General features: G+C 36.0%; 4 protein-coding genes across 5 annotated transcripts; 2 read left to right on the forward strand and 2 right to left on the reverse strand.

The window, feature by feature from the left end:
* Positions 1–7,204: 7,204 nt before the first annotated feature.
* Positions 7,205–9,591, reverse strand: LOC103865116 (protein KINESIN LIGHT CHAIN-RELATED 1). The gene is made up of 2 exons (XM_009142895.3): positions 7,682–9,591; positions 7,205–7,600 (listed from the first exon to the last, which is right to left on the reverse strand). Exons 1-2 carry the CDS (start codon positions 9,349–9,351, stop codon positions 7,420–7,422), a joined length of 1,851 nt encoding a protein of 616 aa, XP_009141143.1. The 5' UTR covers positions 9,352–9,591; the 3' UTR covers positions 7,205–7,419.
* Positions 9,592–9,911: 320 nt separating this feature from the next.
* LOC103865117 (autophagy-related protein 9) lies at positions 9,912–14,402 on the reverse strand. 2 transcript variants are annotated; one of them, XM_009142896.3, is made up of 10 exons: positions 14,131–14,402; positions 12,936–13,627; positions 12,536–12,856; positions 12,122–12,344; positions 11,870–12,049; positions 11,591–11,797; positions 11,367–11,444; positions 11,206–11,276; positions 11,013–11,123; positions 9,912–10,926 (listed from the first exon to the last, which is right to left on the reverse strand). In XM_009142896.3, the coding sequence occupies exons 2-10, from the start codon at positions 13,520–13,522 to the stop codon at positions 10,131–10,133; spliced, it is 2,574 nt and encodes an 857-aa protein (XP_009141144.1). In that variant the 5' UTR covers positions 13,523–13,627; positions 14,131–14,402; the 3' UTR covers positions 9,912–10,130. The 2 variants fall into 2 exon arrangements, with proteins under 2 accessions (XP_009141144.1, XP_033145494.1); XM_033289603.1 differs by lacking the exon at positions 14,131–14,402 and adding an exon at positions 13,866–14,015.
* A 966-nt stretch (positions 14,403–15,368) lies between these two features.
* On the forward strand, positions 15,369–22,282 carry LOC103865118. Its single transcript, XM_018658357.2, has 3 exons — positions 15,369–18,045; positions 18,160–18,697; positions 20,269–22,282. Exon 3 carries the CDS (start codon positions 20,783–20,785, stop codon positions 22,106–22,108), a length of 1,326 nt encoding a protein of 441 aa, XP_018513873.2. The 5' UTR covers positions 15,369–18,045; positions 18,160–18,697; positions 20,269–20,782; the 3' UTR covers positions 22,109–22,282.
* Positions 18,706–20,130, forward strand: LOC117133447 (glutathione S-transferase T2-like). Its single transcript, XM_033289614.1, has one exon. It carries the CDS (start codon positions 19,074–19,076, stop codon positions 19,944–19,946), a length of 873 nt encoding a protein of 290 aa, XP_033145505.1. The 5' UTR covers positions 18,706–19,073; the 3' UTR covers positions 19,947–20,130.
* Positions 22,283–22,896: the final 614 nt, after the last annotated feature.

Here is a 22,896-nt window from a genome sequence, read left to right on the forward strand (position 1 = left end):
GTCTGGACTTCCAGGAAGTCGTCTGGACTTCCTGGAAGTCGTCTGGACTTCCAGGAAGTCGTCTAGACTTCCAAGAAGTCGTATTGACTTCCAGGAAATCGTCTGGACTTCCAGGAAGTCGTCTGGACTTCTAGGAAGTCGTCTGGATTTCTAGGAAGTCGTCTGGATTTTTCTGAGCGTTTTGGTAAGTTCTTATGTCTGATTTTTCTTCATTTGGTAACTTCTTGTTGTATAAAGTTCTTACTTTTTTCCCAAACTAAAACTCTCCAAACCCACTCTAATCTCTTTGACTTGAAAACACCAAACTTTATATGAATTTTTCAATTTTGTCTAATGTCTTTGTTACTAATCTATTTTTTTTTGCAGGTTTTTAATTATTTGGTACTCATCTTCCACTAATTTAAAGGTAGATCTATTATTTTTAGATATGTATTTTTGTGTGTTCTGTAAAGGTAGATTTATCTAATCTTCCACTCATTTTTTCTGTTTTTAAGCAATTTGAACGTTTTTGAATATGCAGGTTTTTCAGATCTGGATTTAATATGCAGGTTTTTCAGATCTGGAAAACTTCTGGAACGACTTACTTGTTAGTCGTCTGGAAGTCATCTGGAAGTCATCTGGAAGTCGTCTGGACTTCCTAAAAGTCGTCTGGACTTCCTGTAAAGTCGTCTGGAAGTCGTCTGAACTTCCTAAAAGTCTTCTGGCAAAGTCGTCTGAACTTCCTGGAAGTCGTCTGGACTTCTTAGAAGTCGTCTGGACTTCTTAAAAGTTGTCTGGTCTTGTCTACTCAAGTGGAATCCAAGCTTGTCTTTGTAGATGAATGATCTATAATAGTTTTGTTTGTGATCTGTTTTATGAATTGCATGTATACTCTTTTAGTTGTGAATTTTTTGTAAAATCAGTAATAATGTTTTCCAAGATGAATTAAATGTGCTAACAATGTGTTTACACATTTACAAATCAATGAAATAATAGACTTCAGTAGCCTTTTTCTTATCTTTGGATCTCTCATATGCAATAATAAACTCCAATGGCCTTTTCTCATCTTAATAAACAAGAATGTTGGTAAGAGATGAAAACAAACAATAGTAACTAGTCAAAGCATATCATATTTTTTATAAGTTTGCATTGAAAAACTTAGTCAAATTTAGTAAAACTAAGGGAGAGAACATATTTTGTAAATATGAGTTTTACATATCTTGAAGTTACTTATCACTCTTAAAAATACAAGTTATTCAAAAACTAACGTAGAAGACTTAAAAACTAGTGGAGAAGACGCGGACGACTTCAATATAAGTTGTCTAGACGACTAAACTATATGTCGTCTGGTCAACGCAGAGGTTATTTTTGCAATTGACTTTGAAATCTGTTATTTCGGACGACTGAAAGTTAAGTCGTATACTATTGTTTGGTTAAAAAAAAACTCCAAAAAAGCTAGACGACTTACATTTCAGTCGTCAGAGGTTAGTTTTGCATTTGACTGGATTATTTCAGAAGTTTGACTTTTTGGACGACTTACATTTCAGTCGTCTAGTGAAAATTAAAATAATAATATTTTTTTAAAAGTAGACGACTTACAGTTAAGTCGTCATAGGTTAGTTTTGCAATTGAAAATAAAAACTTCAAGATTTAATTATATACAGACGACTTATAATTCAGTCGTCCACGAGACGACTGAAATGTAAGTCGTCCAGGATTTACGAGGTTTGACCAGAATCTCGGAAAAAAATCCTGGACGACTTACAATTAAGTCGTCTGGTGGACGACTGAATTATAAGTCGTCTGTGTATAATTAAATCTTGAAGTTTTTTTTTTCAATTGCAAAACTAACCTATGACTACTTAACTGTAAGTCGTTTACTTTAAAAAAAATATTATTATTTTAATTTTCGCCAGACGACTGAAATGTAAGTCGTCTGGGGAAGTCAAACTTCTGAAATTATCCAGTCAAATACAAAACTAACCTATGACGACTGAAATGTAAGTCGTCTAGGTTCTTTGGAATTTTTTTTGAAACCAAACAATAGTAGACGACTTAACTTTCAGTCGTCTCAGGTTAAAGATTTCAAAGTCAATTGCAAAAATAACCTCTGCGTTGACCAGACGACTTCCAGGTTAGTCGTCTACAGCCAGACGACTGAAAGGTAAGTCGTCTACAGCCAGACGACTTCCCAAGTAAGTCGTCTGACGAACAGATTTGGAAAAAAACTCGATGTCATACCTTAAATTAGTGAGATAAGTTCCTTAGCATACATAAGGCTTCTCCAAGCACACAGAATCACAAACGGAAGTCACCCACCCATAATCGTTAGCTTCTATGACTCTATGAACCATAAAAATTTTAGAATCAAAATCTTGAGTTTTTTTAGCTCATTGTGGAGAGAAAGTGAGAGATATGTTGTGTTTAGTTCACAAGAATGGAAAAAGAAGAAGGATAAATCGATTTTAGGAGCATTAAGAGCTTCAAATTGGTTGTTCATGGTGGTTGTGGTATTGATGACAATGGCAATCTTGTAATTACTTGAAGATGATGAGGATGAGAGAGTAAAAATGTCATTTTCGAAAAAAAAAATAAAAAAAAAATTGATGGCATTTTCGTAAATTATATGAACTTGTGGGGTGAATAGGGCAAAACCAATTTTCAAAAAAAAAGGAGGTTAGTTTTGTGTTTGACTTTAAGTTATAGGTCAATTTTGCAAAAATCCCGTGATTCAATGTCACCACTATAGTTAGGATAACTATGATAAAGCTTAGATTTAATTTTGATTCGTGCTCTAAACTGTTAGTAATACTTAATTTCTTCTGGAATCTAGAAATAATAAAAGATGATCAATTTGCTAAAGACAAGAAATCATTTAACACACCCCCCCCCCCCCCCCCCCCCCCAAAATAATAATAAATATTTGTTATTTTGATGCTGTACCTTAGATCTATATAGCGTGGTCCTATATCTAAATTTGCTCTTTTTTTTAATAATTGATATTTTATATTTTTATATACAGTATTATTTAAAACTACGATTTCAATCTTGCTTTAATTAATTGTTTCTTACATTTTTAATAAATAAATAAAATGATGATAAATTAAAACAAGTAATAACTATATATAGAAAATTACTGAAAGTTCAAAAACTATGTATACAGAACTGAAAAACAATATATATATATTGTAAAGCATCTATTGTAAATAATGTTATCAAATTAGTATTTTCGGTTTTTTCTAAATAACATAAACCATATCAACCTACCTTTGCCGTTGCTCCGCATAACTCCGCATAACACATGTTTAGTGTTGTGGAGTTGTTTTGAACCCGGATTGATTAGTTTAATGGAATTTGCCAAGAACTTGACCACCTTTGTGTGGTTAATATACTAACATCTTGGGATCCTGTTTTTGGTCATTTACGTCCAGTGGCAACTCAAGTTCGTTATTCTACTAATCTTGCCAAAATAACTGGTTATAGATGTAAGTGTGTAACTAAATATTAAGTAATTCTCGATCCTTGGGGTTAGTTTTAGATGCATGTATTTAGTAGCGTATCTATAAATGTTTTTAAAGCATCTATAAATGTTTTTGAACATGAAACATTACCAATTTACCATATAAAAACCTTTTATGAAAAAAAAAACATTACCATATATTTTTATCGTCGAAGTACACATTTTATATTAAGAACTGAGATATAAATATTTTTAATAGATAAATTATAAAGAATTAACTCACTGGAAATCACCTAGTTCACCCACAGCCTAAAGGTTACAATAATACAAATTACCAACTGTTTTTTTACATCACACCAACTGTTTAAAATGTTAGATGTAATTCTATGTAATGTACATAATAGACTTATTGAATATAAATTGTACAATGTTATTTTCTATGTTTTCATGATATTAGTCATCTAATGAACTTATTTAAATTAACCATCTCACTGGAACATGCATGCATCTATATGTTCCAAAATAAAATAGACAAATAATTCCCACTTCAAATAAAAGAAAACATAACAGATTATTAATAGACTAAATAATGACGATGAACTTAACTATACATGCTTTTCTAATATTTCCGACAAATTTCAACTTGAGATAAATCAATACCCACGAGGCCTAATTCGAACAGCTTTTATTTAATCTTCACTTGACCTTATTTGAATTATTCAAAACTCAATTATTATATATTTATTACACATAACCATCTAGATGATATTTCTTCTCATTGTTGCCAGCCAGTGATACCGTTAATATGTTAGGCCAGTTTTATTCAACTGGGCGGTTTGAATATATGACCTATACATAGTTTCCTTCTTTTCTTATATAGTACTACTAAACTGAAGGACTATAATCTGGAGTGCATAATATATAAGCAAGTTTACAAATTATATAAGTTATCCAAGTATGGTAAAATCTCACACGATTATAAAAATTGGTTTTAGTGCTACCAATTTCACATTTGAAACTGTCTTATATATAGTGATAGAGGAAAAATAGTTTATGAATTTGCCTAAAGTATCATCAAAAGTTAGTTTATAAATCCTAAACTTTCTAATTAACAAAGAAAATCAAAATAATATATAATCTATTGGCTTTTACTGAGACGATCAAAGTATAACATTTGTAACAAAGTTTTGTACCATCTTCTTTTTCTTTTTGTCATACGACCATCTTCAACCTTTTAGTTAGACAGTCTTCAACTTAGTTCTTCAATTATCTACTTAAAATATTAGAGCAAGTCCAAAATACCTTTCGGTTTTATATATTATATCAGTTATTATATTTTTACTTTATAGAATAATATTCTTAGTTACATTGATTTTCTCGTTCCGTGTTAATCTGCATAATCCTCAATATCTATGAATTTTGAAAATTAAGTTGGCTAACTTACGAAATGATAAACATGTGATAAGTAGACTAGATCAACCAGGTTGACATCCTGACCTACTTAATTAATACTTCATCCGTTCCTAAAAGATCTATGTTTTAGAATTTTCACACTTTTTAATAAACATATTAAAACTTAACTATATATGCATAGTTTTTTGTAATTTTATATTTTTTATATTTTAAACCAATAATATTTTAAGAAATGCAATTAATGTTTTAAACTTCACAATTTTTCATTATTAATTGATAAAAATTACATTGAAAAAATATAAAATATGTATTTTTTTGAAACAAAAGTTTTTTCTAAAATATGTATTTTTATAAAAACGGAGAAAGTATGTTTTAACAGATATGCAATCTGTTATTTTGTTTTATGGTTGTACATTGCAGATTAACCGTATTATTTGTATTTTACAGGAAAAAAATTATAAGAAAATATGGGAATGGTATATAATAATTTTTTACCATCCAACTTAATATGATAATTCACTTTTCTCTCTCTAATTTTTTTTACTGAATGGAAAATAAATAAAAAATATCTTAAACTCAAAACAAAGTATTACTATTACGTAAATAGGTTTCAGAAAGATCCAGAATATTCTCTTCTTATTCAAGCATTTTATTCGTTGAAACTTGAAAGCAAGAGAAATTGAGTAAGTGCATGCATCTTCATTTACCGCACGTGTCTATTAACTTTGTCACGACTTATTCATCAGTCACATGAGCAAAAAAATCTGGAATCTTTTTCTATTGCAGTCTTTGTACTAATATAAAAGTGAAGCATATTAAAGTTGAAATAGATCTGATGAATATACTATAAACTAATTAGATATATGCAAACGAGAGGCGGCGTGAAGAGTTCCATAAGCAACTGTATCCGAATCATTAGTTTGTTATTCTTCGGTATCAGTCAAATCAAATATTTATCGTTACACGCTGGTGGCCGCAATTCTTTTGCTTAAAGGCCGCAAATTATAATTTTCTTTTTTTGCAATTTTTAATTGTATATCAGTTTAAAAGTGGATAAAACATTCAAGCGCGAAATCGTGATAAATTTAAATTAACAAAATAACATTTCAGCGGGTCTGATTATGCTTTTGGATAGAAGTTCAAAAATTATTTCATCAATTTGCAATTTGGTCATATGATTAGGATTTTTCAGTTAAATCAGCGAAAGAAGAAAAAAAAACACATTGGGCTAGGGTCAATAATGTTACCTTAAACTTAAAGATGATTATAGACTTGTTAGGTCTGATTAATATATACCTCAAGTTGACTCTAATATCAATTGTTATCTTTTTGTGTTTACAATTGGTGTACTGGTTTGGATCCGCAAAGACATGGCACATGTCAAATTAATCATTGATCTTAAAATTGTAAAATTTCAAAAATCAATACATAAAACTATATATATATATATAGCACATTCCAAATTGTTAAAAATAAAACTTTATGAAAATTCTTATTAAATTGTCTATAGTTTCAAAATCTTAAAATGAACCGATATTGAATAAAGAAATTACATTATGTAAACTTGGGTTGAGATATAGACACTAAATTGGTGGATGTTTATTTTTCAGATATATATATATTTGGTGTTTGAATATTCATAGAATTCAAATTTTCGATTAAGTATGATGCGTCTGGCTGACTAAGACCGATTCTTTATTTTCTGGTTAAGCTAATTAATTTACCATCAGGGATGTAAATTAAGACCATCGTTGAGATTAGCTAAACCTAAAAAAAATATCAGCCTTTGTGGACTAAGGGACCATTTAGTGCAGTTGGATCGGAGACGGAGAAAAAACGACTTCAAAAGCAACATATATTTTGTCAAGTACATGTTCGTAATCGAATAGTATGGAAACAACCACAAAAACATGAATATTTGTAATTGGAAGGAGTATATGAATGATACGTCGAAAAGCAAAATGGGCTAGTTAAATTTCACCATTATTTTTTCCTTTTGTTCTCAATGATGAGAAAGCTCACTATATAAATGAATGACATGCGTCAGCTCACTAGACTGATCCTAACATAGTAAAATGCACTTTGATTTGGACAATGAATTACATGAAAACCGGTATCTGCAACAGATTTTTATCAACGAGCCAATGATTGTATTTACACCGATGAAAAAAAAAGGTTTTCAATTTTACTTGGTTGAATTTCAACGACATAAATAATTCCTTCTTAATTTTACAATCCAACATATAGCAAGAGCAAAAATACAACAGTTGACAAGCTACATGAGGTATTCCAAAAAATAGTTCTACTATGTTTTGTGTTGATTCTAAATCACCAGTTTTCTGAATCAGTGTCTAATTCAAAATAGTATAGGTATTTCTTAGCAAACAAGTATAGATATTATGCAGCTACGAAGCAGTAAGGCTTCTTAATTACTTGTACAACTCTATTATTTTTCTTTGATGGGACAAAGAAGATCTGGTTCTACTTGCGCTCTCGTACAAGATAGAGCTAGTTTTTAGACTTCAAAGCTCAATATCTTAGGTTTAAAAAAAAAAACCACACAAAGCTCACTTCTTAGGCAAAGGTAAAGCCTTTGTAGGAACCTTATCCGTTGAAACGCCACCACGAGCCTTCAACCGCAACTCCTCAAAAAGCCTTTTGGCTTCTTTCAATTCATCTTTCGCGCTATCTCCATGATTATTCCAAGCTTTGATTACTTGCTGCTGAAACTCCACCGCAAGGCTATAGCTGCAAAAAATGTTCAAAGACATTAAAAACACTCTTACAACACAAGAACATCATTGTGTGTTAAACAATAACTCCACTTACTTTCCCATTCCGGCATAAGCCTTTGAAAGATTCTGACAAGCATCGATCGAATCAACATGGTTCGGACCAAGCGAAACATCCATAATGTCTTTAGCAACAGCAAACATCTGCGCAGCGGACTGAGGCCTCCCCAGTTCCAAATAAGCAGCGCCGAGATTATTATAAACATACCCAACTCCAAAATGTTTAGCACCAAAGCTCTCCTTCAACCTCTCCGCCGCGCTTTCCAAATAAGGAACGGCTTGAGAGACTCTCCCGGAGAACAAAAGCAACCAACCAATCCTCGCCGCAACACTCCCTTCCGAATGCTGCTCCTGAGGCAGCCTCTCCAGTATCCCCAGCGTCTTCTGCAGCAAAGAAATCGCTACCTCAAACTCGTTCATCGACTCATACTGCATCGCCACCTCAGAGTAAGCCTCAGCCACTTCAACAGGTGAACAACCTTCCTTCTTCTCCAAAACCTCGCAAGCCATCTCCAAACACCTCTTCGCCTCAGCAAACTTCTGCTGATTCACAAGCGCCTTCGACATCGATATAAACACCATCCCCCTCATCTCACTCCCTTCATCAGTCCCCTCCACAACCCTCCTCAACACATCTATAGCTTCATCATACCTCCCCAACGCAACCTTCATGTTAGCAGCATCAATCTCCGCGCGAATCAGCTCCCCTTTCATCCCCCAATTCTTCAGCACCCTCTGAGACAATCTATTCTCCTCCAAGGCCTTGTCATGCTGCTCCAAACCACTGTAGATCACTCCAAGAACTCTCCTATCCTGCGCCACCTCAGCAGAGTTACTCCCCAGCTCCTTCTTATGTATCTCCAACGCCTTCAACGCGTAAGGCAACGCCTCGTTGAAATTCAAAACCGCCACGTAGGCATCAGCAAGACTCCTATTCGCAGCGCCCATCTCTTTACTCCCTTCCTCGAAAGCCATCTCTTTAATCTCCAAACTCTTCTTCAGATTCTCAATCGCTTCCTCTCTCCTCCCCATAGCGTTCTTGACGTTAGCTAGCTCGAGGTGGACCGCGTGGAGAACCGGCCTAACGTCCTCCACACTGCAATCGCCTTCCTTTTCTAATTTAACGAGAATCCGGTTCGCTCTGTTTAAGTAACCCAAACCATCGCTAAACCGTTTTAAACCGTAATTAGCGGATCCCATGAGCTGCAAGGCCATGGCGGTTAGGAGATTCGGTTTGTTAGCTGCTACATCGAACGATCTGAGAGCTTTGGTTGCGTAAGAGAGGACCGTTTCGGGATCGTCGCCTTCTCGATCGAGGTGGAGACCTAGCTTGAGAGCGGATAGGCCTAGCTCGTTGCCTTCGAAGGATAGCTCCATCTGCTTGAAGAGACGGACCATTTCGTCGGTGGTGGTTGCGGACTCGAAGGCTTCTTCGAGATCGAGTTTTTCTTGGTCTATTGGAGTCTCCGGCGGGTCTTCGGCGTGGATGGTTAGGTTTCGGCGTGGGTTGGAGAAGGAGTGGTTGTTGTTGAGGGTCGGGGGATGGGGTTTGGAGTGAGTGGAGATTTCGCGTGGTGGGGAGAGGAGAGAAGAAGATGAAGATGAAGTAGTAGTATCGGAGATGTAGTTAAGGCGGAGTAGAGGTGGGATTGGTTTGAATTTGTGGAATTGGAGGCGACGGATTAGGGAGATTGAGAGACTTTTCATGGCGGAGCTCTGAGAAATGGCGTCGTCGCAAAAACCCTCTCTTGAGCAAAACTACTCTAAAGACGAGTATATTTTAGGGTTTTAGTTATAAAACCTCAGCTAATTTTTGATCGTATAAAAATCTATTAATTATTTTATCCATTCCACAAAAATAGAGTTTTCAACTTTATAAAATAAATCTACGATACTAAAATAATTTCTTTGTAATATTATAATTTCAAAATGAAAGTTTTTTTTCTGTCATAATTATCTTTAATTAATATTTGATGAAGTGGATAAACAAACAGTGTGGTAATCAATAGAGAAATGCAGCGTTTTGATTGAAGAAAATGGTAATTCATTTTTTCTTGAGCCAAAACAGTGTGTTTTAATTTAACAGAAAATAAAATACTTGAATTGAGAAATTTAAATGTTCAAAACAATAATTAATGGATTTTGTGATATAAAAATGGAAAGTTTTATCATTAAAATCTTATAAAATAATACAACAGTAATTCATTTCTTTTTAAAGAAACACTATTAAACGAACATTTATATACAATACGACAAACAATAAAGAATTGCATGAAATGTTAGCTTGTAACATAGAAAAAGAAAAGAAAAATGTTATTATTCCCACATCTTTTCCAGGTCCAAGAGAACACTTTTAACAAGCATCTCTATCTTTCCATGTCAATCACCACTAAAACAAAGAAAAAAAGAAACAACTTTGAATCCAAAAAAATTCATAGTTGTTCACCCTAAGCTTGATGATGAATGTTGAAGTTTCATGAGGTCCTTCAGCTATATACATCACCGAAATGTAGACCAATCCCACCTTCAACATCATCATCATCATCCATGAATGTAGTTCTTGACAAATTCCTTCTTGCATCATCTCCCCAATCCAAACCTTCTTCTTCCTCCTCTTCTTCAATGCTTCTTCCTTCCCACGAGTTGTCTAACAAGTTTCTCGCTGTGTACGGGTTTATGAAATCAGGTGGCTCGATGAAGCTATTAGCCGCTGCGGGATGAGATGCACCGTTGTGAGAAGAACCGTCTCCGCCTCTTCCCCACCACTGACTCCTACCATCAAGAGGATGATGATGACCATAGTTTTCTTCTCCTTCAGGTTCTCGCTGGCGCAGAATGCTATCTCTGAAGAACTGACCCGACGTGCTTGCTTCCATATCTCCACCACGGACTCCCAGATTAGGAGGCCAACAGTCCACACCGTCTAGATTTGGAGTCAAGAGCTCGTTCACTACTCTCTCTACCGGGTGATGATCGGTTCTGTTGTGAGGCTGAGAAGTGTAGTACCAGTCAAGAAGATAAGGGTGGTTCCTCTGATCTGAATCAATCAGCCACATGGAGTCAATGTGATTGCGTGGATTTCTCGGAGCGTCTCTGTATAAAACGCTGTTATTATCTATATGACCAGGACGAAAGATAGGAGCTTCACGCCACGCCCTGCTAGGAGAGAATGTGTGTCTTGTGTTTATCTCTTGAAGCTTTCGGTCCCGGAAGGCTCTGAGATTGGATAGAAACTGCTTCCCAAGAGAATCTGATTCCCAAGAAGGGTAACTACTCTGGAAACTGCAAAACAGATTAAAACACTTCATTGTTTAGAAAGAGAGAGGACATAACACTGAGAGGTTTCAAATGAAAATGATGGTTCAGACCTCAAGAATGATTTCTCCATTTTTCCCTGAGAGCTTCTGTTCTCACGAGATACATTACGAGGTGAACCATACTTAGCATTCCCATGGTTCTCGAAGTCAAAAGCACTAAAGCTGCAAGCGGAATAGCCAGCCAAAAGATTATAAAGTGGTTTTTTTTTTTGCGAGAGAGATCAAAAGCACTAAAGTGATATACCTGCAAACGTTGCCTACACCTTCAATATCAACTGTAAAATCTCTTATGAATTGCAGTATATCATCAACCCGCTGCAAAGTAAACACAATGTGTTAAAACTTCTCAACAATAATTATACCTTTGGCCCTCTATACACACTGAGCAAAATGACATAATTATACCTTTGGCACGATAAACATCAGCAAAAACGGTGTTATGAAAATAGAAGCTATCTCCTCCAGCAACATCATTCCAGTATACTGCAGCGAATAAATTTCCATTAAGAATCATTTATGGAGAAAGCAAAATAAAAAAAAAGACGGGAAACAAGATCATGTTTGGCATCATATTCCATACGATCATCAAAGAGAAGACATCAAAGTTACTAAGAAAATAGATGTTTTACCTGAAACAAGGTCTCTAACTCCAAACGGACATCATCTTTGTTCTCCTTACCACGCCATCTCTTAGGCATATAGTGAGTGTGTTGCACCACCGCAGCCATAGTTCCCACAGGGTCGAGGACCAAAAGTTCATCCGAGATAGCAGCCCGACTAATGGCTGTAATAGTTCCAAACACAGCAGCATACCAGAACAAATTGCGACCAAATATCTACACAAGAGATCAAAAAAACTTTAATAACCAAAAAATAATGTATCTACTAACTGCTGTAAGGTGTCTTACATGGCCCTCTAGAAGAGATTCTTCGAGAAACGCAATGATGATTAACACAGCCGCAAAGCCGCCAGACACAAACGAGACGAACTTTGCAATAATGGAGATAATAGGCGAGGGGAACTGGTTCAGATATTGGGACGCGTGTTCTGCACTGCTGTTAATCCTATGCTTGAATAAATGGTCAACCTATTGTAGAAACAAACAGATTAGAGAAGGCAACAAAACTGAAGCAGTTTTGAGAGAAGGTAACTAACTAACCTCATTGAACTCCCTGAAGAGCCATCTAGACAAATTGGACCATCTTCTAGAAGATGCAGTACTTGGATGATTGTAAAACTGCTCAGCATGCCTTAGGAAAAGATACACCAACATGAAGATGACAAGAAATGGTGACAGCAGAAGCATAGCAAGCCCAACTACAAACAGCCGTTTCTTCAGTGTCTCAGGGTTTGATACAAAGTCCCTTCTTACACGAAAATTGCTGCAGAATCAAAACGCCTGAATTAGAAAAAAACGGACAATACTCAGCCCATTTAAACTGAAACTGTCATCTTCATTACATTCCTCTACAACACAAACTATCACTTAACCCCTTTAGTAGCTCATACAACCTTAAATCTATAATGTTACTTTGAAAGCAGTTTTCCGATTAGATTAGAGAATAGCATATACCAGTCAAACATGCTCTGCAATATGCACCAGTTCAGGGTCCACTCAAGCGTCTTTGTCAATACAAGGTGATGTTGCGTCCCATCTGGGGCAGTTTTGACTAATGGACCAGCACCAGGGATCCAATGGGAGATTGGGAAAGAAAGCAAACCTTTGTTGAGTATTCCGATCAAGTAGTTCTCTTTCCGCATAAGGCGCATAACAATATCATGAGCTGAAAGATCCTTCACCACACAAAGACGCTGTGAGCTTTGTAACTGAACCACCTTTTCAAGGACTGTTTCCCATGGCATGGTCAAGATCTCGTTGTCAGTGACATGAAGGCTGCAAAAAATTACAAACACAATAAGAAAAAAAGGTTATGGTCTAAACTGCTTATAACATGTTGCCTCTTCCAACTAACCTGTTGTAATAAAAGTGCCGGAAGTCTAACGTATCCTTCAATTGTGCAAAGAACCTTAAGAAGCAGAAGAGCCAGTAGAGAGAGAAGAGAGCCAAGTATCCAACGATTATAGCCGTTGTGAGCGTGAAAGGGGAAAGAGGGTGCTCATGGATAGCTTCTTTCACAAGATCACACGGCTTAGTCCCCGATTCAACAGCATCCATTCCACATTTCGCGTTCTTAAGACCACGCCAATCCACATACAGCAAGAAGAACCCAGAGAAGCATATGATGAAGCCGAGACTCAGAAGCTCAACAGCCCACTTAACAATAATACACCAAAGGCCTTTGTCTCTGTAGTAGCTGTAGAGCTTCTCGAAGAAGAGATCCAAATCAGCTATGGGTTGTACGTTTAAGCTCTCTCCGTTGAGAAGCCCCGACGGGCTCTCGCTACCAGGGCTTGGTATGCCTATTCCCCCGTAGTTGGACAGCTCAATCTCGTGCGACGCATTATCGAGTAATCCAGTGGTTAAAGACGATGAGGGCTCACCACGTTGCCATTTAAAGAAGTTGAATACATTTGGAGGTTTTTGCCCCCCACTCATCATTCGAAAAGACTGACGATTGACCAACACAACCAGTCCATTCCCCGCTTAGTTACCACTTGGAAAATTTAATAAAGTAATGCCCTCACGAAAATGCAGCAACAGATCCTGCATCAAACATCAAATGGATAAAGTATGCAATTTGTGGCATAACTTGCTAAAGACTTGTTTTTTATTATTACTTCCGATGATGATAGATACTATAAACTAGCAACCTAACCTTGCTTAACACTCAAATCACTATTCAATCCAAAAACTTCCTTTTTCTTATCCATCAAGTACTTAGCAATGAAACGATGCAATTTAAGAAACATTTAAACACAGAGGAGAGGAGAGAAACATATACTCAATCTAGACAGCAACCATTGCACAAACAAACATTCATTGATCAAACCCAATTCCCTTAAACCAGAAGAAGAGCTTTGTCGTCTACTATTAGCATCGATTCAATCAGGAACGATACAATTCTTTACGAAACTGAAACGTCAAACCTCAACGCCCAAAACCCATTAGCTAACAGGACAAACTCCTCCAAACCCACTAACTAATTCCCCTCAAGGTATCATAAAAATCAAAACTTTATCGATGACTAGAAACAAAAAAGATCAAACCTTTCGAGCGACCCACAAAAGGAAGAGCAGAGAGGAAGCGAAGTTCAGCTATGAGAATCCAACAGGACTTGTTCTCAGGCGGTGGAAATTTGGATGAAGAAGTTGCGAATTGAATTGAATTGAATTGAATTGATCGAAGGAGGAGGAGGAGAAGAAGAATGGAATTGGGGTTTGCGTGGAAGAAAAGAGGAGTGATATATAAAATAATATGATCCTTTATGCCTTGGAGGACTTGATTTGGGCTTTCTTTCTTTCTTCTCTTCTCTTTCTCTTGCAGATACTCTTTAGCCAAAGAAACGTGATCACGACGAGTCCCTCTTTTCTTCTATTCTTCCTTTTTTTTACCCCCTAGTTCCTCTGTTACATCTTAGGTTTAAAAAATAAAAAAAAAAAGTAAAAATCAAATATTCTTTTTCTTTTTGATAATTAAAAAGGAAAATCAGATCTTTATATAGAGGCTAAATTAGGGTTGGAGCAAGTGTTTTTAAAACCGGACAGGAAGTTGAACCGGATAATTACTTAACTCATTGTTCAATATGGTTTAATCGGCTTAAACATTCCTTATCCACTAAAGTAGTTTCATATATGTTTAGTAGGTTCCTGTTTAGTATACAAATTTTAAAATGATACATAAATAAAATATAAATAAATTTTAAACATAAAACATCGTAGTTTTTTAAATAGTTGATTTATATATTTTGATAGTTTTATTGGTTTTTATCAGTTCAACAACTTAAAAATCTAATTTGGTTATAAATCTTATGTGGCTACATGAACGGTTTATAGTCGAATTATTAAACCTAACTTCACAACGTGACCAGTCGGATCTAATCATCGGTTCGGTTTTAAAAACACTAGTGAACCAAATACGACACTTTTAATATTTAATGTGATACTTTAAAAGCAATTAAAAGGATAATTCTCATCATGGACCAATTATTTTTAGTAGGCTACCGGCCCATTTTATAAAAAGACTACTTCTGGAAGTATGTAATGTGACTACCTACTAATGAAGAAAGCCCTCTAATCAACTCGATTTTTCTTTGACATTGGGTAACACGACATCCTCGATGAAGCTCCCTCCAAAAAATTTGTATCGACAGACGGTTAGTACGACATTTTTGATGTATACATTTTTTCAACAGCAGACGACCTACAGAGCTCTTGAACTTTTGATAAGCTCCGCATCGTATATCTGCAAAAAAAATTGCATAGTTTGCGAATCGAATGTCAGACCTTGATATAAAAACTTTTAAACTTTAACTATTAGACTATGGTGCTTCTACAGTCAATTATATTTTAACGGGATTATTTTTTACAGACAAAACTTCTATCTAACAAAACCTATAATTTTTAATTTTTATACATGAGTTATAGATTTCATATGTTTCGTACATAATTAATATTTAAATTTGGGTATATAATTTTGTTTTCTCATTAGGCCCATGCCAAAAACACCCGCCTCATAACTTAGGTAACGGAGGTCGAACCGTACCTTCTTCACGTTACGGGCCTAGTGGGCTTCAACCCAGTGGACATAATCTCGCGGGAAGGAAACGACATAACTTGGCGCGAAGCACCGTGCCTCTTCCTTTCTCTCTCTCTCCTCTCTCTCCCCTCCATAACTAACCTCGCCGGAGCAATGACTGCACCGGGATCTTCTAAATCAATTCCGTTCAAATCGAAGAAGCAGCTATTCCATCCGCCGTCAACCGTAAACCCTAATTCATCATCCCTACCTCTACCCACGCCGGAGAAACCGCCGGAGAACAACCTCACCAGATCCAAAAACCAATCCACTTTGATTCTTATACAGAGGACAAGAAAGCTGTGGATATGACAGGTGTTGATGAAGGCATTGATCAAGTACCAGTGGAAGATAATGATGATATCCTCAGCATACTTCCTGATGAACTTAGACAATCGGTATTACATTTTGCTTGTTAGCAGTTTGAGATTAAGATATTGGCTTTTCGCTTATTGGGAGATGGATAACTAATCTTGTTTTTGCTCATCTCTGATATTACCGACAGATCAAGTAAGCACCTCAACCAAATATTTTCTTTACAAGCGTTTTTGAAAATGTCCTAACCGTTTGTTTTTGTTCACTTACACTTCTACAGAAGAAGTTGAAGAACAACTTGTTTTAATGCAAGAGCTTGTCCCGGAATGGATTTTTGAGAAAAGATCAACAAGTGGAGATTTACTAGTATGGTGAGTTTTACATCGTATGCACATACTTACAGTTTATATACTTGTTTCGAGTTACTTATTTAAATATCTCTTTATAAATTATATGCAGCATAAATAAATTGGCATCTCCGCAAACAGTCCGATCTCAACTAGAAGAAGAGAACAAGAAAGCTGTGGCTACATCTTACCCTTGAGATTATTTTTAGGAACAACTTAGATCATGAAGTTCAAGTATGCGTTCAAGTTAAACGCTAAACGAGTCAAGCAGAAACCATTTGAGTCTTTCTAGATTTGGGCTGTATGTAAACGGAGTGGCTCCATTATCAATTAGTTCAAGTCTTTTAAAGCCATCTCCCAGTACATCATTTTAGAAGAACAATTTATCCAATCAACCCTATATTTTTCCAAAGTTTAAATTTGGTGAAGCATAGCTATAAAATTTCTTCAGTTGATTACAAACATAAAATTCAACAATAAAAACATATAATATAGAAAATACTTTTGACAGTGAAAATGATATATATCTAAGATGGTCAACCAACTTGATTTTTGTATCGAGATTAGAGAAATAGGTTGCATGTCGTTTATGGTGAAACGGCTGAGGGATTATTGTTTTAACGCGATAATTTGTAACAGTATTCATGCAAAAATATTTCAAGTTTTATAAAATCGGAGTTGTTGACTGCAAATAAGAAACATAACATATATATATATATCTGAAATTGGAACTTATATTACTTTTCTCTTCCACGGGAATTTTTATATCACTTGAGTTCTAGATTAGCAAATAATACAAGCTATCATCACTATTAACAACTAGAGGCCGGTCATCTTTATTGACTATACTCATCTTATTCGTTACAAAGCTCCACTTTACTTTGTCCAATGCCATCACTACACATGATCAACATAATGCAGTTAATAATCTGTCATATATATTAAATAAGTGAAATACAAACAAAACATGAAATTAGAAAAGAGGGTCATGCTAATACAGTAATACATACAAAATAAATGGAGGATATCACTTGGAAAACGAAGTTTTAAATTTTGAGGGTCAATGAGCCCCAAGGCCCCAAAGCAAACAAATGTCAGAAGAAGAAAGGAGGAGAAGAAGAAATGGAACTTGTATAGAGAGAGACTGAGTGAGATTTCTTTTTTTCTTTATAAGGACTATAATCATTAGATTCCTTAGATCTTGTATGGACCACAACTAGTTCCATCATACATTCCTTAAGAGCACCTTTATCCCAGTTTCTATAAGGGGTTCTATACATTAATGATGTATTTATTTAAATAAAAAGAAATTAAATTGGATGTAATCGATCCTTAATGGAGGATTTTCGGAACCGATTATGGAATGGTTTCTATGGGCACGTGTCGGCTAAAGAAGAGAGGAGGAGTAATTAAAGTTTTTTTTTCCTTTGTCTCTTTCTTCTCTTCTCTTCTCCGCTTCTCTCTTCTCTGTTCTCTGTTCTCTCTTCTCTCTTGTTCTTCAGAGGAGACGACGAGTTTGATTCGTCACGAAGCCAATGCCATCCTCCGCATGCAATCTCATCACCTTCTTCTTTATCTACTCTGTCACCCCAAACTCGATCTCTAATCTCCTTCTCCAGCTTCACTCCCAAAACTCAAGTTTTCTCCAGAATCAGAACCAGAACCAGAATCCCTTATCTTCCTTCTTCTGTGTTTGCTTCCCATCGACCCCGCAATATCATCAACGTAAGAGTCGATTTTTCCTCTATTTAGTAGATTCGATTTTTTAAATTGTTGTTGTTGAAACGATTCAGTTTCCGGGTTTTAAAGAGGGGGCTTGTGCTGTTTTGTTTGTTGCAGGTGGGTTTGTTCAGGGGATCGTGACGTGTTTGTGGATCTTGATGCCTTTGTCAGGTAAAGATTCATGTTTTAGTCTTGTTGGAGGCGTAATTAGGAGCGGATTGTTTTGTTGATGAATTAACTGATTTAGTCTTGTGGGAGGTTTAAATTGAGTTTATCTAGTGAACGATCTCTGCTAATTAACTCATTTAGTCTTGTGGGAGGCTAGCATCAAGTTAAGAGCTTTGTGTAATGAGTTGATCTAGTGAATGATCTCTGGTTGTTCTGTTTTGCTCAGCTAGTCGTATGTGTGTTTGCATAATACAATAGGATAGTGTCTTCAAGCTCTTATTAGATCTCTGCCTTTAACTTAACCTTAATACAATAGATTCATCTTCAAGCTTTGCATAATACAGTAGCATTATTCATTATGTTTACTAATTCTTTTTAATTTCTTCATCTTTTGCGAGTCCTCTATTGGTAGTTGCGCTTGCTGTGGCACAGGCTTTTCCCATCAGCTGTCTTGGAGAAGCAACCATTACTGGCGCCTCACGGTGAGGTAAATTTGTCAAACTTGATCTTCTTCAAGTCTTGGATCTTCCTTTATTGCTTTACTGTGGATGGTAGTTGATAGATGGGGTTTAATAAATGCTTGTTAGAGCTGATAGATTGCTAGTTAAAACGCGTGTGATCAATGGTTGGTTTAGTTTAACTTTAGGATTGTGTGCAATGTAATAAATATGGTAGATTCATGTCAACTCATCTTAACTCAACTCAAATCCAAGAGTTGTGTGTGATCAATGCTTCCTTCTCTTCTCTTCTATTAAACCCGGATCTTCTTCTTTCTCTCTTCTCCACATTTCTTCTTCTTCTTCACATAACTTCTTCTTTCTCGCTTCTTTCAGACTACTTCCTATTTTTCTCTTCTTTAGGATATGGATCCTACAAATCCATATACTCATTACAACTCGAGCTTTGTTGATCTTTTGAGCAGTCAACAAGACCCGTTTTGTTCTGAGGGTTTATCACAGCCCCCTGCAACTTCAACCTTTGGTGATGACACACCTACCGAGCGCAAAGAAAGGAAGAAATGGACTCCCACAGAGGACGTAGTGCTCATAAGCTCATGGTTGAATACAAGCAAGGATCCTGTGGTTGGCAATGAGCAAAAGGCGGGAGCATTCTGGAAACGGATAGCAGCTTACTATGCAGCCTCACCAAAGGTCGCAAACAGTGAAAAGCGAGAGGCTATTCAGTGTAAGCAAAGGTGGCAGAAGATTAACGACCTTGTTTCCAAGTTTTGTGGCTCATATGAGGCGGCAACAAGACAAAAAACAAGTGGGCAGAACGACGGTGATGTTGTTAAGCTTGCCCACGAAATCTTTTATAACGATCACAAGATCAAATTCAACCTTCACCACGCTTGGGAGGAGTTGCGCAACGACCAGAAATGGTGTGAACTTGCAACTTCTAAGCTTGATGGTAGCTCTAAAAAGAGAAGGTGTGAGGATGGTGCACAATCTGAAAGCTCGCACGGAACTATCAATCTAGATGATCCACCAACCAAACGACCTGTTGGTGTTAAGGCAGCTAAAGGAGGAAGTAGTAAGAGAAGTATGGAGGATGGCAAGGGTTTCACCGCATTTCAAAACATGTGGGCTCTGAAAGACAAAGACTTGGAACGCAAGGAAAAACTGAAACGGATGTGTCTGATAGACAGACTCCTTGCGAAAACAGAGCCATTATCTGAAGAAGAAGAAGCTCTAAAGAAGAAGTTGATCAGAGAGATGTTGGCTACTCAGCTCTAAACGCGTCTTTACCTTTCTTTGTCTCGTTCTTAGTGTACCATATTCTGTTTCTTGTTCTATGTTTCAGGTTCTTGGTCTTGGTCGAAACTACTTTTAAGTTTCTTGTGCTTGTTCTGTATCTTCAATTTCTTGTTTATGTATCGTCTGTGATGATGTTGTTTAATGGATTTAAGTTTTAATGGAATGGTGTAGTTCTGTAATTGCATTAAGATTTAAGTTTCTTGGTATGGTGTAGTTCTGTAATTGCATTAAGTTTCTTGTTATGGTGTAGTTCTGTAATTGCATTAAGATTTAAGTTTCTTGTTATTTTTTTTCTCAGCAGGTAACAAGACAGAAGACGAGTGGGAGTCATGTTTGATCACGAGTGTGCTGAGCGCTGTGAAGTCATGTTTGAGTCAGAGACTGAGCGCTTTGAAGTCATGTGTGATCACGAGTGTTGTTTGATTGTGTCATGTATTGGTTGTATGTGTCACGGAAAGGGAATGGTCTTTGTCTTTTTGTCTGATCACTAGTGTCTTTTTGTAAAGTCACGGACTAATGTTTTGTCATCAGACTGTCTTTTATGTTTTGTAAGTTTATGTCACAGACTTGTAATCAGCTTCTCTCTTAAATTTAAGTCCTATAAAGGCTCGATGGCATTGGCTTTCATCTTTGTACCACTTCTCTCTTTCATCTTTCATCTTTGTATCACTTCTCTCCTTGTTATTTCATTTTTCACGATCACCTTCTCTCTTATGTTTAAGTCTTGTTAACCACAACAACAAAGTAAACCACATCAAAGTTATTCTCCTTCTTATTCTCCAACAAATCAAATCTTATTCACAACATCTAAACACATGGCTTCTTCTTCACAAAACTCATTTGAGGGATCACTTGATGAGGAATTTGATCAATATTTTGATGAAGCTTTTGATCAACTTTTTGATGAAACAATCGAGAATATGGCTATTCAATACAGTGGTCAAGAAGATGAGAGAAAAGAAAGGAAAAAACGAGTTTATATCGAAAGAAATCGAGAAGCCGGTCATATACGATTATGGAATGATTATTTCAGTGAGACTCCGACGTATCCTGAAAATTTATTCCGACGACGTTTTAGAATGAACAAGCCATTGTTCATGCACATTGTTGAACGACTTTCCAACGAAGTTCAATTCTTTCGCCAAAAGAAAGATGGTCTTGGAAGGCTTGGTCTCTCTGCCCTCCAAAAGTGTACAGCAGCCATTCGTGTCTTGGCTTATGGTACTGCAGCTGATGCGGTCGATGAATATCTCCGGCTCGGGGAAACAACAACTCGGGCATGTGTGGAAAAATTTGTGGAAGGAATAATCAATTTATTCGGTGAGGAGTATCTAAGAAAACCAACACCGGCTGATCTTCAACGTCTACTTGATAATGGAGAGTATCATGGATTTTCCGGGATGATAGGAAGCATCGATTGTATGCATTGGGAGTGGAAGAATTGTCCCACCGCTTGGAAAGGGCAATATTCGCGTGGTTCGGGTAAACCAACAATCGTTTTAGAGGCCGTGGCTTCATCTGATCTCTGGATATGGCATGCGTTTTTTGGTCCTCCAGGTACCTTAAATGATATTAATGTTCTTGACCGCTCACCTGTTTTTGATGACATAATAAATGGTCAAGCTCCGCAAGTCACTTACTCTGTCAATGGAAGAGAGTATCATATGGCTTACTATCTGACCGATGGTATTTATCCCAAATGGGCGACTTTTATCCAATCTATTCCACTACCACAAGGACCGAAAGCAGTTTTATTTGCTCAACGTCAAGAAGCTGTCCGAAAAGATGTGGAGCGTGCTTTTGGAGTCTTGCAAGCTCGCTTTGCCATTATCAAAAATCCGGCACTTTTTTGGGATAAAGTCAAAATTGGGAAGATTATGAGAGTATGTATCATACTCCATAATATGATAGTAGAAGATGAGCGGGATGGATACACACAATTTCATGTTTCTGAGTTTCTACAGAGAGAAGACACCGGAAGTTCACGTGTCGATCTCGATTTTTCTCAAGATATGCCTACAAATATCGCCAATAGGATGGGTGCTCGAACTAGAATTCGCGATAGAAAGATGCATCAACAACTAAAAGCGGATTTGGTTGAACATATTTGGCATAAATTTGGACGTGATGCAGACTACTGAGCTCGTTGAGCTCGTTTCAAATTATTTTATAATCTACTCTTTGTTTTTATGTTTTTTTTAAATATATGTTAAAATTGTTATCTTTCAATATGTTTTATTTAATAAATCAATTTTATTTTAAAAAAAATTATAATTTTTTTTTAAGAACCCTTAATTAAGAAACCCCCATTGCAGGCACAAAATCGAACAGTTTCTTAACTAGAATCCTTAAACCCACTTTAGTACATTTAATAAATTAAATAATGATTAAAGAAACCCACTTGAGTTTCATGGATAATCATGCTCTAAGTCTTATAGTTTTCTTATTTTTATCTTTGAATGAGCCTTTCTCGAATAAGTAATAAACTAATATTAAGAATATTTTATGTCAGAAAATGAAAAAAAATAAAATAAAATAATAAAAAAAAGAAATAGAGAGACCTTTGCCACTTGGTTAAGCAATATATGACCCAGTTCCTTTTTTGGAGAAACTTCAAAACCCTAAGTTTCGATTCCATTTTGCCTCTATTTGCAAGATTCGTTTATTTTCTTTCTGGTACAATGAATATGAACACCTTCATTTTCTTTGATTTCGTGGAGACCTTATACCATAATATTAATTATTGCAGAAATATTAGGGTTTTTTTTCTGGAAACGATAAGATATAATTAGGAAAGATCTATGCATTGAAAGTTGATGTTCCAAAACCTTGTCAAATAACTTTTTACAGAAAAATTGATCGTTCTGTGTATTAAGAAAAAAGTTACACTCTTAACATTTAGACCAAAAAAAAGAAAAAAGTTACACTT

Source organism: Brassica rapa, chromosome A04 (genome assembly GCF_000309985.2).
Source record: "Brassica rapa cultivar Chiifu-401-42 chromosome A04, CAAS_Brap_v3.01, whole genome shotgun sequence".
Taxonomy (NCBI): domain Eukaryota; kingdom Viridiplantae; phylum Streptophyta; class Magnoliopsida; order Brassicales; family Brassicaceae; genus Brassica; species Brassica rapa.

Excerpts from the sequence above, each read along its gene's own strand:
- LOC103865116 (XM_009142895.3), bottom strand. The coding sequence starts at position 9,351 with ATGAAAAGTCTCTCAATCTCCCTAATCCGTCGCCTCCAATTCCACAAA. Across the intron at positions 7,601-7,681 it reads GCTTATGCCGGAATGGGAAA|CTATAGCCTTGCGGTGGAGT; the intron begins GTAAGTGGAGTT and ends CATTTTTTGCAG.
- LOC103865117 (XM_009142896.3), bottom strand. The coding sequence starts at position 13,522 with ATGATGAGTGGGGGGCAAAAACCTCCAAATGTATTCAACTTCTTTAAA. Across the intron at positions 12,345-12,535 it reads TTGCAGAGCATGTTTGACTG|CAATTTTCGTGTAAGAAGGG; the intron begins GTATATGCTATT and ends TTGATTCTGCAG. Across the intron at positions 11,277-11,366 it reads TGATGTTTATCGTGCCAAAG|CGGGTTGATGATATACTGCA; the intron begins GTATAATTATGT and ends TTTACTTTGCAG.
- LOC117133447 (XM_033289614.1), top strand. The coding sequence starts at position 19,074 with ATGGATCCTACAAATCCATATACTCATTACAACTCGAGCTTTGTTGAT.
- LOC103865118 (XM_018658357.2), top strand. The coding sequence starts at position 20,783 with ATGGCTTCTTCTTCACAAAACTCATTTGAGGGATCACTTGATGAGGAA.